General features: G+C 36.5%; 1 protein-coding gene across 1 annotated transcript in view; it reads left to right on the forward strand.

Moving 5' to 3' along the window:
* The window catches only part of PIDD1 (p53-induced death domain protein 1), an 18,238-nt gene extending 6,107 nt beyond the window's left edge, over positions 1-12,131 (forward strand). The window contains exons 4-16 of the mRNA XM_072421699.1: positions 270-476; positions 920-974; positions 1,234-1,435; positions 1,642-1,776; positions 3,477-3,653; positions 3,787-3,934; positions 4,279-4,414; positions 5,804-5,954; positions 9,141-9,264; positions 9,817-9,935; positions 10,073-10,180; positions 10,567-10,769; positions 10,846-12,131. Coding sequence (XP_072277800.1) covers positions 270-476; positions 920-974; positions 1,234-1,435; positions 1,642-1,776; positions 3,477-3,653; positions 3,787-3,934; positions 4,279-4,414; positions 5,804-5,954; positions 9,141-9,264; positions 9,817-9,935; positions 10,073-10,180; positions 10,567-10,769; positions 10,846-11,089 — 2,009 coding nt within the window. The 3' untranslated portion in view covers positions 11,090-12,131. The remainder of the gene's footprint in view (positions 1-269; positions 477-919; positions 975-1,233; positions 1,436-1,641; positions 1,777-3,476; positions 3,654-3,786; positions 3,935-4,278; positions 4,415-5,803; positions 5,955-9,140; positions 9,265-9,816; positions 9,936-10,072; positions 10,181-10,566; positions 10,770-10,845) is intronic.
* Positions 12,132-15,063: the final 2,932 nt, after the last annotated feature.

A 15,063-nucleotide genomic window follows, 5' to 3' on the forward strand; every position in this document is an offset into this window, starting at 1 on the left:
ATCGGCGCCGCCTTCATGGGCGGGCACAAGTGCCGCACGCTGGATCTCAGGGGAAATCAAATGAATTTTTTTTTTCTTGTTTTCCCGTGCGGAAAACCTGGTGCGTCTTATAGTCCGGAGCGTCTAATGGTCCGAAAAATACGGTATTTGATAACCTAACTGATCACTTGATTGGTGATAGCTAATTATAGTGCTTGAAACAATAATCAGCAGCTACTCCATTAGGGAAAAAAGTACAATTAAAGAAAAGTCTGTTTTTTCCTTTGTAGGTAATCTGGTGTCCTTAGAGCAGCTACATCTTTCCGATAATGAGCTTGTCAGTGTACCAGCTGGTCTGGCCAGTCTGCCTCATCTCACTGATTTGCATCTACAGAACAACAAACTGCGCTCTGTACCCATTGAAATCACATTGTGCTCCTTTGTACGGTTGCAGGGTAACCCAATAGGGGAGCCTGAGCCCTCCTCTCCAGCTGAAGGTAAATAATTATGTTTAGAAGTATCATCTTCATAAGTTCACATGACCTAGACAATATCGTGGGAATAGTAGGCTGTTCAAGGCATCCTAGACTTTATTAGCTTTTCACATAGCTGTTCCAGGGAAATTTTAATTTCTGAGGCTATTTCAGAGATGTAATCCTTTCCATCTATTCTCAGGTTCTCCCTACCTTTATTTAATATATATTTATCAGTTTGTTTATTGGGTGATATCTTTGTCCTCCTTTTTTTCCCCGGTGATCATTGTCACAGTGACTGGAAGTAAGAGACAACTCAACATATTAGGAATAGAGGGGAAATCTATCAGTGCAGATACTTGTTCTGGTGATATATGTTTGGGAAAGAACTTTAAAGAGATTTTTTCTGACTTAATTTTGGATCCCATTTCTGTATAAGTAGCATTAACACTATTTCTTCTTTGCAGATGAGAATAATAGCACTGAGCTGAAAAAGATCTTTGTGAAATCCAATGAAAAAAGGTACGCTTTGCTTATTTCTGACAATATACAATGTAGTTAGTCAATAAAACTTGCTCACTCACATCGCGCACTCATTTTCCTATGTCAATACAAATTCCTTACTCACCTCTCTGTTTAAACCAAATGCCATTGGACAATAAATCAACATTGTCATCTCTGTTCTTTGGCAGGTGAACAGCAGATTTGTATGTATTGTTGTATAATTCTGTATTTAGCTGTTTCCATGGCATTTCACACTAATGATTTATTTTGTTTCCAGTTTTTTGGTCACACCAGAAGGATGCTGGGTATTTCTACCTGGTGGTTCTCAGCTTTGTTTTCCTTGTGGAGCTGTGTCTTATCCTACAAAGGTCGGTTTTCAGATATTTCAACCAGATTCACAGCATGTGAGACTTGGACATCATGATGTACTTCTCAGTAGTACCTTGGAGCTTCAGCCTCATGGTATTCAATTCCATCAGGTGAGTCATCTGTGCTTTTTAGTGTCAATGGGGTGCTTGTATGGGAAAAAACTAATCAAATACATTTCTAAAATTACCAAAAAGTATATTTTTTAGTTGAAGACATGGCATTAAAGAATAGTCCATGTTGTGTTTAAAAGTGTTTTCCTTTAAATGATTTGCTATGTTGAAGGTATTCATTCATCTGGTATTTTATTGCTCAACAGGATGTGGAAATCACAATCCCCTTCACTTACCTAAAGCATAAGCGAAAACGAGAGGTGGTTATTAGGACATTCAATGACTTATCAGGAACATGGACTGACCTGAGCACTACAACAAAGGATAAGTCAGTGCGTGAGGTGAGACAACAGTTTTGAGATTTGTGACCTGAGAACTATTCAATGATTTAATGACAGCTAACTAATGTTTTGTTAATCAATTCTTGTGCTTTCAAAAAAATTTTCCTTGGATATATGAAGATTCAAGTTTGGACAGTTAGTAAACATTGTGCTACTGATTGTCATGTTACAACAGTTTAGTCCCGGATAAAATTTGAAGTGTGGAAGGTTTCATGCTGCAAAACAATATTCTGTTCTTTTTTTAATGTCAATTTTTATTAAAGATTTTTTTAAAGTTTACAGAAATAGAAAGAATACAGAGATGTTCAAATAATAAAAATGTACTGGTCTTAGCAACATAAACAATATATCAGTAGTTTGTACAGACGAAGTTCAAATATAGATAGCATTATGTCAGGGACCTACGTTTCTGAAGAATGATTTCTAGCTAACTAATATAACAGTGATAATTTATTGTGCCAGTGCATAGTACCCCATGCTTTCATTTTGTTGTACATCCCCCCCAAGTCCTATAGACGATATTAAATAGAAGAGAGACTCAAGCTGTATTTCAGTCCTGGAGAAAATCTGAAAGGAAAGGTTACAAAGAGGATATACCAAGAGGAAAGGAACTCAACAACAATGTGAATGGAGGGTTGGTTTCTATGCTTGCCTAGTGCCAACAGGGCCTACCATAAAGTATGTTCATTGCCTAAGTGAGTGCAGTTTGATATTGATTCCATTCGAACCAGATGGCTTAATGTTTCTCCTATTGGTCATGTATTCTGGCCTTAGTGGAGAAACTGGCTGGAAGGGCATGTGGTTGAGGTGACTTCAAGACTCTGCTGATGTTCTGAAAAAAGTATAACTGCACCTGAAATGCAAAATGCATCATGGTAACACTTCCTTGCCAACAATTCAAATTGCTTCTTTAAAGTAATAAATCTATTTAAGTACTTAAATATATACCTGGTAGTTCTGGCAGGATGGCCCATGGGAAGATGATTCAACTACTTTGCCGGCACTAAATTCACTGCAATTTTGACACCCTCCTGTCCTCTTGGACTAAAAGGTTGCATTGATAAACATATTGGATAAGGTTATCAGTGTTGTCAGTGACTGGAAGTACAGGTTGACATTCAAAAGTCCGGCCGTGGATAATCCGGTTCTTTCAGATTTCCGGCATGGATTTTGGAGCGCATTTTCAAATTTACACTGTTTTCTGGAGGCACGGTTTATGTTTTGATGGCGCTGTACTCCACAATCAGCTGTTGGGTCTTGCTTGCACGTGCTTTCCTGCTCATTCCTTCTCATTTATTTGCTGCTGTATAGCCCCATTATGGATTCAGCATCTGTTTAAAGTGCTGTACAGGTAGTCATTTTCTGGTAAATATATAAAGCATACATAACCGTAAAAAATCTGGATTTTTCGAAAATCCGGCACTCCTCAGGTTCGGAGGTTGCTGGATTTTTGAATGTCAACCTGTATTGTCATTGCGAATAGCCCTACCCTACTTTGGCATTTAGACTAGAATGTGTTTCTACCCTCCTGAGTTGGGGCCTTGTGATGGTGTTTTAGGAGCAAAGAAGACATCACTTGTCTTGTAAAAAAACAAAATATGTATTGTGTTTTACTGATGTTGTGCTTGAATAGCTGTCCAATTTTTTTCTTTAATTCTATTTTCTTTCACATTTTTGAATTGTTAATTTTCTTTAATCAGATGGTAGCCATCTGCAGGACCCCTCACTTCTCATGGTTCCTTGTGATCTCACGTTTAGTGGAAGATAGATGTGAGGTGCCTAAGGAAGGACAGCTTCTCTTTTCTACCGTGGACCAGAATGTTAAGATTGAATTTCCAGCTGGAGCAACTCAGATGACCCGAATGATTCGCATGCAGGTCAGATAGATAAAACCAGCCCTTGATATATATATTTTTTTAATACAATAGCTATCTGGTAATCTGACTTTTGTTGACTTTTTGTAAATATGACCATAAAGACAGTAAAGCTAACCTGACTATAGTCTTGCAGGTTTTACCAGTCAGCAGAAAATTACTGCAGGAGATCACTGGAGACAGTTCATCTTCCACTAGCCCACTCCTATGTCTTTCACAGAGTTCAACAGACAACTTTTTACACCCTGTTAAAATTCAGCTTCCACTGCCACCAGGAGTAACAGGTAAGATGGTAAACTGTATATTAGATATATTTAATTCAGTGGAAGGGATTTACAAAGAAAAAAAACTTTATATAATGATCATCCCCATGCAAAACTAAAAAAAAAGAAGAATTCTGGCTTTACGGTAGTTATACTATAATACTGCACACTTGATGTAATAAATACTGTACATGTGCTATGTATTCTGAGTGTCAATTGTAAATTGTGCACAACTGCTGAATAAATTAAACAGTGCGGGTTTAGCATTGGAAAAATCCCTTTAAAGAGTGATTCCAAGTAAATCTCAGCCAATTTTAGGAATCTTTGAATTTTGCTCTTTCTAATACTGTTGGTACTGTTTGCAGGTGATACTTTAGATCGATCCTGCTTATTCCTCTTACATGGAGATCCGCAGGCACAGACCTGGACAGATATTACCAGTCAGGTTGTGTTGCAGATTACCCATATTTATGCCCACTTCCAGGTGGATCATTTCTCCTGGTGAGTATATTACATAAACCTTGTATTCCCCACTCATCTATTCCCCACTCATCTCATGTTTTTCCTTAGTGTGTATTTTTCTTTTTTTAAATTGAGCACTTTTATTGAGGTAAATAAGTGCAAACAAAAATTGTAAAGACAAAATCAATAAAAAAAATCTTGGACACTTATTAGGTTGGCGATCCCTTGCCATCAAAGTCCATCATTTTGTCATTTTGTATTTTACAGGTTATCAATGTTTTATATACAGAATATAATAAAAACAAAAATCCTAAAGGCAAAGGATGAAAAAAATACTGACCCCTTCGTCTGAGTGTTGTGCCAAACATTCCAAAGTTTATAGATAATTTATGTGGGGCATTAAGAGAAAAGGGTATCCAAAAAATCCAGCATATAGCTTTGAGTTTATGGGTGATAGTTAAGTGAGTTAAGTTAGCCTACTAAAGCAATGTACTAACAATTTCAATATTCATGATTCAAAGTGTAGTGGAGGGAGCAAGTGCATGAAATCATAGAAGAAATTGATTATTTAATCCCTGTAACCTCCCAACCAAGGATAAGACCAAATTAAAAAGAAGTAAATTACTTAGGATAGACGAAAGACTTAAAATTTATATATCAAGAAAATCATAGCAAATGGTTTCTTTATACAGAATAGTAAAGGTATTTGCGTCACAGACAAAAGAACTCCAGATTAAAAGTTAAAAATAATATTTAGTAAAACACTAAATCGTGTAGTGAAAATACATGTGAACTGTTACCTGCTGATGGATTTGTAATTCTGTTCAGACAGAATTTTGTTATTCAGGCAAAACTAGGGACATTCAGAGATACTCACATTAGTTTATAAAGAATAAGTGATGGAGGACAGCATACCTTTAAATATGTTTTATTTGTGCTGAAATGGTATGCCTTAGGGTAAAGGAAAGGTTAACATCTATAGTAAGTGTTTTATCTCACATCCTGTCATGCCTTTAGCTTTCCAATGCAAGAAAAACAACTTTTTAATAACATAGCGAAGGGTTAGGACGCCATTAGGTGTTGTTGATTGCTTACATGACTTTGCTGCATTTACTTCTTCAGTGTCAGGTGTTATGAATATAGCAAGTGACAGTGAATCCTTTTAGTACACACAGAGGGGAAAATCTCCCATATACTATTGTGCACAACCTCCTCACATCAATAACAAATGTGTGATGCTGAACAACAGTGACATGATACCAAAATGATTAACAAATAACTGCAATAAAAACGTGTCAGGTTCAAACCTTTAATTTTCCATTTAGGAACCAAAACTATGTTTTTGTTGGAGCACCACACCGCTTCACCAAATATATTCAGGTAATTCTTATAAATGTTTGATTTTTACTCTTTGTGTTTGTTTTTAAGGTATTGGCTGTGGTACACCACAAAATCCTATGTGGGAGAGTTGGCCAAGACTGTATATAAGCGCTTACGTATGTACCAGGTAAACTTTGTTGCTCTGCAGAGGAAGCGAGACCCAGAACAAGTGTTGCTGCAGTGTGTCCCCAAGCATAAGGTAATGTTTCTTTCATAATGTATGTGTTGCTACCTGGTATTATTGGTTACTATTGTCACTGAAGATTGCAGTTAAAGTAAACTTGTGCCCAGGTCTGTCGCATTTATGAAATGGTGATCAGTAATTGATTGCAGTACAGCAGATGAAAATGTTCAAACCTGAATTAAAATGACACATTACTTAACAGAAAAAAAAAACAGTTTCTGCAAAGAATATATTTAGATGCCAGCCCAACTAATTATGTATAACACTAACACACACTTGTGTTTTAGTTGCTACAAAACTGTGTAATTTTCTACTATTCACCTTGTGATTTACACATATTTATGACACCACACAAATCCCACCAACTATACAATAAGGGTAAATTAAAGACACACCACAATGCAAAAAGGAGCCCTTTTGTGCATGCTCGAGTTTGGGCATGTGCAGAGTAAGCAACCTGAAGCCTCCTGGGATATGTGACATAGGAATCCTAGGAGGCTCTAGTCTAGATGCCCAGTCCAGACAAAAAAAAAAAACAAACAAACACATTTTTGCTTTATATAAAAGGGTTACATACTCTTTTACATTAGGTACAAATTGTGATGATAGTTGCGCCTTAATTGTAAATAGATCTGTAAAATTGTTAGCTGCCTCATTCATGTTCACTGAAATATGTAAGCAGCCTTATATTCAGGTAGAATATACATATACATAAATTATGCTCTTAACTGAATTTCAGAAAAGACATTTGTATGTTTTAGAATTTCAGAGCTAACCAAGTGAAAATCCACAGCTAGATGAAGCTAGGTACAAGCATCAAAATTCTTTGCATGTTTTTCTGTATGCATTTGTGGTGCCCTTGTCCTAACTAACACAGTTGGATTTATTAATTAGAGGAGCACAGCATGTTCAGTTGCAAGCAAAATAGATGTTTACTTAGCATACCTAATGTTGTAAAGCTATTTGCAGCAAATACCCAATCATTTGTAAGTAAATTAAAGCCAAACTCTGGTCATAAATTACAGTGCAGCCAGATGTTTTATTTGTAATGCCTGTCAAAGAGGAATTCCTTATTCAATCCATACGTATATTACCAGAACTATAGCTATAAATCACAAGTGATTCATTCTTAGGCCTGTTACATTGCATACATGTATGTTTATTCCTCATGTGTGTAGACGGCCCTACAGTATCTGCATAGAAGGATGTGTCACAGTTTAAGGAGCCCCAATCTGTTGCATTATTGATCATGAAGCTACATCTCCCACAAACACTTTCATAACACACAAATCAATGCTGATGTCTTTTCATCAGCATTGTTTTGCTAGGAAACAAATCAATGAGTACATTTATTAAGGGAAAAAAGGGATGGTGGAATAGGTGGAGTTCTGTAGCTCTTTAGGTACGGCTGATAATGTTGGTTATAAATTAAGTCACTGGAAATTAAGAAAACATCCTGTACCTCTGAGTATGAAGAAGTATTTGACATTCCAGCTGTGTTGTACAAGGACAGGGAGAGCCCTTATCAAGCTCCAAAAAGAACAACTTTGTCTAGTTTACACAGGACTTAAAAGGCTGAAAAAAAGCACTGGGGGCTTTAATGAAATATGAATAAGTGATGCTGGGGAGGGGGGCACTAGAGCAAACCAGATGCTTCACAAAGTGTGGAAAATATGTTTATTTTAAGGCTTCAATGTTTTGGTGTTAGTAAGGATGATCAATAATATTTTTAGTCTTATTTTTAGAGTTCTAGGATAATGCCACAAATACTGTTTATAATTTACAGAAGCCATAATTATTAACAAAATCTCAATTTGTCAGGTTTAATCAAAACCATATTGGATTTATGTATACGTGTAACCAAATATTTCTTTGGTAGAATATGTAAGAGTTGGAACCTATCATTTCCATTTTTGCTGTGTGTATTGTGTTAGAGTAGGATAGGAAATCGCTACAAAATGAGGGGTTACCTCTCTTGGACATTTGTCATTAGAATAGGTATCCCCATTAGTAGACAGACCCTCACCGCTTGTTCTAATGACTATAACTATAAAATTTTCAATTTCTCATCATCTTGGAGATGGGACACAAAACAAAATATTTTTTTGTTTATTTTACAATATAGTTTATCCTATGGGATCAGTAAAGTGTAGCAAATTTTTTTTCTAACCAGTTGCATGTTGTGAATTTAGGAAAGTGATAGCATGTGTGCAGAACGTGGATGTTTATTAGTAAATACAATGTAACCAAACTGCCAACTTCGTTATGTTTTGTGTGTGTTTTTTTTACCTAAAATGCCAACATTACCGGAATGAAATATTTGTTTTCATTGTACTAATTTTATAAATTTTTTTGTTTCTGATTGTGCTGTAAATAGATACTTTTGCATGTGTTTCCATTATAAAGTGTAAGTTTAAAGTGGACCTGTACATTGTCAAAGCAAAAGTAACAGGTTCACTGTATAGCCTTTTCCCTCCACTGCATACTTTTGCCATCCCCACACTCCTTTGAGCCAATTTTGTTTTGGAGCCAAGTAAAAAAAAAGACTTTTGTATGTTCTAACTTAGTCATTGGAAGTTTACATATATATATTTGTCAGGGGTTAGCATCAAATAGCAGGATGACAGTGAGGCAACTACATGCAAAAAGTTCGCTTTAGGACTTTTGCCTGTCTTCGTTGGTGAAAACAGTAACAGAAAAGCAGTCTTCCTTCGCAGGGGTTGGTTTCAGCAACAGGTAAAAGTCTAAAAAGAATGTTTTTTTTTTTTGTAGCAAACAGACTTACCCACAGCCAGTCAAACCTACAGCCACATCTGCTGCTTAGCACAGGGTGTGCTAAATATGCTTCTGGGCTTTTGGAAAACGTGGTCCTACAAATGGTAATCTACCCCACTCTGGGGTACTAGCAGATTGCCAGTAAAACCAGCACCAGAATAGAAATGTTGAATAACAAGCAGAGAAACCTACAGGTTCCCTGCAGATACAACAATAATGGTTTTACCTTAGATGTAGTATCTGGGATATCCAGGTCCCACATAGCGTTCATTTAGCACTCTGCCAAGTGACACATGTGAACTTTTTGTCACTGTGTTCCATTATATAGAACTATTCAAAGATAATTCTTTAATTTAAACATTATAATTGACAACTTCATCTTTACTTACTGGAATTAGTATTTTAATATTTTACATCTCTTTCCAGGTGGACTCCACAGTGAAGAAGCTGCGGGATAGATATAAAGGCCCAGAGCCCTCTGACCTAGTAGAACTTGTAGAAGGGGAACAGTTCTTTGCCACATTTGAACAGGGGCTGAAGCTGCATTCTGGTACAATGTGTTCCAATCATAGATTCTACCATTGTGCAATCACATATTCTACCATTGTGCACTCTATTCATAATTTCATTACCTTTCAGAGCAGAATTTGGTAAAGGCAAGACATCTGTTCATCATCCCATGTAAAAAAATAATTGCTGAAACCACTGAGTTTAACCTGTTTTAGTTGCAATGGCAGAGAAATATACAGTTCTATATATAAACCCCCCCAAAAAAATCTCTGTGCTTACAGAAAAAGGTAAATCATACCTTTACATTTTCATTTGAACTACAGACCAAAAATTCTAGGCATATAAATTCAAAGGGCAGGAAGGAGCAGACATCTGTTCTAGAAACACTATGTATAGGTAAATACAAGTCTTCCTCGTGTGAAATTCTATATATGGAATAACAGCTGTTTGAACATTTGCATCCATAGAATTTTTTTTTCTGATGTGTATTTTTCTTTCTTTCTTCTTACATTATTTCTTTGTCACCTGTTATTGATTGATTTTGTTATTGGACCTGCATAGATAAATTTCAAATTTCTTTTTTTTGGCTCAGAGCGTCCAGATTGTATGGATGGAAAAATATCTTTTGTGTTTTATGCAAAAATGAAAAACATGAAGGAGGTTTATGTGACTTCATCTACTGATAGCAAGGAAGAAGATGTTAAAGGACAGGTGAGTGGCTTATTGATGCATTTTGAAAAAAGTAGCCTTTTCTGCTATTCATTCACTTATATTTTTGTAACTCAGTGTAATGTCTATAGGTTATACCAGTATAAGAAATCACTTATGTCTTGGATTATTTCCTGCAGGTATCTTTTTACCGTGGATCAGTTCCAGGAGTTGTACCAGAGGAAGCCACTAAGCACAGGAAAGGTGCAAATTCTGAATGGATGGCCACATTGCCTATCAGATTACCGGTAGGGGAAAGTTTTGTTTGCAGGGCAACTGAACTCTAAAAGCTGTGCCCAAAAAAGACAGAAAAAGGGTTAAAAGTCTATGCACCAGTATTGCCATTGACCTGCCAGTAGTTAATTCTACCTTGCTACTAGTTTACCATGCTTTGTTCTGCATCGTGTCTCGGTTGGAGTTGGGCATTTTGGTAGAGGCAGGATTTTGCTCAGCAAGGAGAACAGTGAGCTTTCATAGTAAATATGACACTAAATCTTGGTCAAAACTACTTTTTACTAGCAGTTAGATCTTACACTACAGATAAACAACTTTGAGACTGGATGCACTTTTTAAATAAATTGTAATATTCTTTTTGTTTTTTAATATTTTCTGTTTTCCTCTTATTAATGTACAGAAAATAAAAAGTCTTAACCAAGAGAATGAAAGGCAAAGAATCAACTACTCCCTGCGACCCTTAAATTTGGGCAATGCCGAGGCCGGTTACCTCACAGAAACCAACCTTCTTAGTATTGCCACACAGATTGGTTCAGAGTGGATGAACATTGGCATTAACCTTGGCCTGCCCCATGTAGAATTACAACGTATTAAGCAAAACAGGTAAGTTGAGCTCTTCAAAGCTGTCTAATGTACCACAGATATTTAGGTGCTCATATGATGTTTTCTTCTTCTTTAGCAATGATTTTGATCAGCTGGTGTTAGATATGCTCTTCACGTGGGCACAGAGGAATTCTACAGAGCCAGACTGCATTGAGAAGCTAGTGCAGGCCATGCGGGACAGCAAGCGAAATGACATTGCAGATGAAATAGAAGATGTGATTGCTTTAGGAAAAGAAAAGTACAGACAATCCATCCAAAGAGTAGGTCTGGACCAAGGCAACAGCAGTGAAGACTCGGCTATTGCCATGAGCCAGTCATGAGGATGCAGCCGACTAAAGACTGTAAAGACACTAAGGACTGTTTGAAAGGCAAGCTTCTTGCTTTGTACGGAACAAAGCTGCTCCGTTAGTTTTAAGTGAACCTTTCTTTTAGGCCATGCAAGGTAAACTCTCAATTTTTGAAACTTACCAACATCACCCTTTTTACCTGGCAGGAGTAATCAAGAATATCTACTACTTCCAGGTACGTAGTGTTAGGTACCTCGTGATTGGCCCAGTGTTGTTATGTGGGGCTAGCGAAGGAGTCCATAGCCTTTCATACGAATTAGGGAAAGATTGTCTTTGAAAGAAAAATTATTTTATTTTAAATGGTCCTTCAGGAATTTCCACCACACAAATTCACTCTGCAGCCATAACAACTGGTAAGATTTTGTAAAGCACAGTGATGTGGGTTACAAATGTGCCGTGTTGCCTTGCCTTTGGCAAAGCACAATAAGAGTGAATGGAAATTCACGTGACCAGTTAACCTTCTGATTATGGAGCTCTCTTTGTACCTCTGAGCAGAGAGTAAGTGCATACTGATGTACCTATGTTAGGTCTGGACCATGTGTTAGTATATAAAACCTATGGTATATATAGTATATGTGTATACAAATTATATATATTATTATACAGATGTATACAAAGTGCTTTTTACCCTGCAGGGAAATTTCATCAATGCCAAACAGCAATGAGACTGATTCACTATGAGATTACCACTTTATTCATTTTTTATGACTACATATTTCATGTAGCCCAAAACGTGTGATAGAAATCTGAGACGCAGACTAATAGTTCTGGAAGTTGGTTAGACCAATTGTGTAAGGCAGAAAAAAGGACAAAATGTGTAAATTATTGTCTATACTATCAATAAACATGCTCCAGTTTTATTATTTTTATTCCGGTACTTTTTTTGCAACTGGAATTAATGTACGGTCCTGTGTTATAAAAAACTGTAAATATTCTGTACATTATGTAAAAAAATAATGAGTAAAATATACATTTTTTGTAGTGTTATCTAATAAAATGACTTTTTCTACAAGGACCACTGTACTTTTTTTCTTTTACATGAGTATATATCATTGGATTGAAAAACATATGGTCAATAAAATGTTAGGAGCTGTTAAGATGGCTGCATACACAGTGTGATCTGATAGATGTAGTGGTTGTACATCAGCTGCCACCAAAAATCTGTCAAACCCGCAGCCTCCTGGGATACTAACGTCACATTCCCCAGGAGGCTGCAGGCTGCTTCTGTGTATGCCAATGATTGGGAAATGCATTTCCAGGGGCCTTCCTCAATTGCGAATAAAGAATTTCACAATCTCATGCATTGTTTATTTACATTTGAAGGAAGACATGTTAGCCGAGCTTATACCTGCATAGTGCAAGATTGAATTACATCATCAGGAACCCAGAATAAAGAAGATGGTGGTGTAGGACATAGGGGAAAACCCTAAAATGAAGATGGAAGCCAGGAGAGCGCAGAATTTGCTGGGCAAGGTATGTACATTGAATAACGGTTTTCAATATGTAAAGTTCCACTTTAAGTCCAGTGTTTTTCATGGACATTCTGTGGATTATTTAAGAGCCAGAAAGAAATATAGAGAACTGTTATATAGATATTTAATTGTATTTATGTAAAGCTTTTTAGTACTGTTACACCTTTGTGTACATAGAAATTGCACATTCTTCATTGCACAAGTGTATATTAAAATAAAATGAAATCCTTTTTTACATATTTCTCTTGTCTTTTGTATTTTTGAATTGAGAGCATATTCAATATTTTTTTAAATTACCAACAATGTACAAGGTACTGAATTCTTGAATTCCCGTTTCACACCTGTGCAGTAAGGCTTTCAGAAATCTGGCTATACTGAACAGGTGCAGAGTTCCCACTCTAGCAGATAAACAGAGTGGGCAGACTATTTGTGTGTACCTCTTACATTGTACTGAATGGATAAAAAAAATGAAAAGCCTTTTTGTTTCTATTTATGATTTTCCAATTTATCTATCTTCAAGTCTGATCCAGAAACTCACTTCTGGATTTTTTTGCATTTCATTTCAGCTACTATAACTCTTCTAAGAACATTAAAACATTATAATTGTCATTTTCAAGTATTGTATTATTTGATATCTCTTTACAGGTGAACTCCATAGTAAAGGAGCTGTGGGATAGATATAAATGCCAAGCCCTATGACCTAGTTGAACTTGTACAAGAGGGGCTATCATGGGTGAACCTGGGTGATCCAGCAAACTTGGAATGGAACTAATCCCTGATTGAAACTGTTTGCCAACTAACAGCAAAAAAATGTTTAAAGAAATCCATTAAATGTATGCTGGATCACCCAGGTTCTCCCATGATAGCCTATGTTCTCCAGTCTTGGAGAGCTTTGATAAATCGGGTCCAATATGTTTCAACCATAGATTCTACCATTGTGTACCACTGAGTTTATTATATTTACCTTTTGGAGCAGAATCTGGAATAGGCTTAAGATACTTGTCCATCACCCCATTGTCAAAAAGGAATTACTGATACCACTGAGTTTATCCCGTTTTAGCTAGAATTACAGAGAAAATGTCCTATATAAAGAAAATGTTTTCTGTGTTTACATCCTCCAATAAGTCATTCTGACTGACAGTACAATTTTCACAGAACAAAAGAGTATCTATAGAATGAGCAAGCAGAGCTTATTTCATCGGTACAAAACAGTTTAGGTGCGACATGATGAGGAAAAAGTATAGAACATGGACTCTCTATATTTATATGGTACACTTGGCCAAGAAACCTGTAAACCTGACATATATATATATAGAAACATTTTTGATAAAACATAGATAAACCACTAAACATATCAAAGAAATGAGCACTAAAAGAGTATGTCTCATACACTCAGACCTCTAAATCACACAAAAATGACCAGAGGTAGAGAGTAAAGGCCCCTCCATTCCCTCAGTTGAGGGCTCATACTGAGTAAGAGAGAGGATGTAAAATCTGGTAAAGCATTGTGAGCCTCCTGAAGCTTCATACCAGTACTGAGTATAAACCTCAAATGTGGTTGACCATAGAAAATATCTGAAAGCTTAGGCCTTAATGGGGAAAAACGAGAGCGGGCTGCTTCTTACTACCATCCCACCACCATTTGCCTTCCAATACGCTGAAGGTAATTTCTGGATACACTGATTGACACAGCCTGCACTCTATTTATCTGTCAGTTTAGGTTGTCAACTTCTTCCTTCTATTGTCCATTTTTTAAAAAGGAAAGGGGTGGGGGCGGGGGAGCAGGGAATTTTCATGTTTAAATTCTGGGTAAGCCTCTAAGACACAGGTAATGGTCTATGTGGGAAAAGTGACTGGACAATAAGCAAGTTAGACTATCCCATTGCTTCCATTGCATGGAAACTGCACGGTAACATAATAAGAATTGAAAGAACTGTACAACCCGCTAATAATATAATATAAAAAAAGTATAAATGAACAAGCCCATTGTTGAATGAAGCAGGAGCTCAGTAGAGATGTGTGCTCATTCCTAAATGTTCAGGCGACTGTGAATCAACTTTCACTGATGATTCATATATTTTTTACTTGAATGCAGTGTAAAGAATGTGGGCATTTTGGATAAAATTTTGGGATTCTTAGGTGTAAACATTAACACGAGTCCCATATTGTGATTCAGGCAACAATGCAAGAGTGACCAAAGGCTACAAAGATATCATGCTCCTCAACCAGACTGTAGCAAACAACATTCTAGTGATCAAAATGTTAATTGGCTAGGAATGCTAATAACATTTTAATTGAGATTGTACACTTACATATTTAGTGCCAGCCAGGCTAGTTAGCCTGAATAAATAATTGCATGACGTAAAAGGTAAATTCCTACTGATATTACCATATTTAATTTTTTTTTATCCATTTTTTTGCACCCTTCTTCCTTGGATGATTGGTCTTTAAATTGCAGGGTTTAACTACCTTCTG

Source organism: Pyxicephalus adspersus, chromosome 9, assembly GCF_032062135.1.
Source record: "Pyxicephalus adspersus chromosome 9, UCB_Pads_2.0, whole genome shotgun sequence".
NCBI lineage: Eukaryota > Metazoa > Chordata > Amphibia > Anura > Pyxicephalidae > Pyxicephalus > Pyxicephalus adspersus.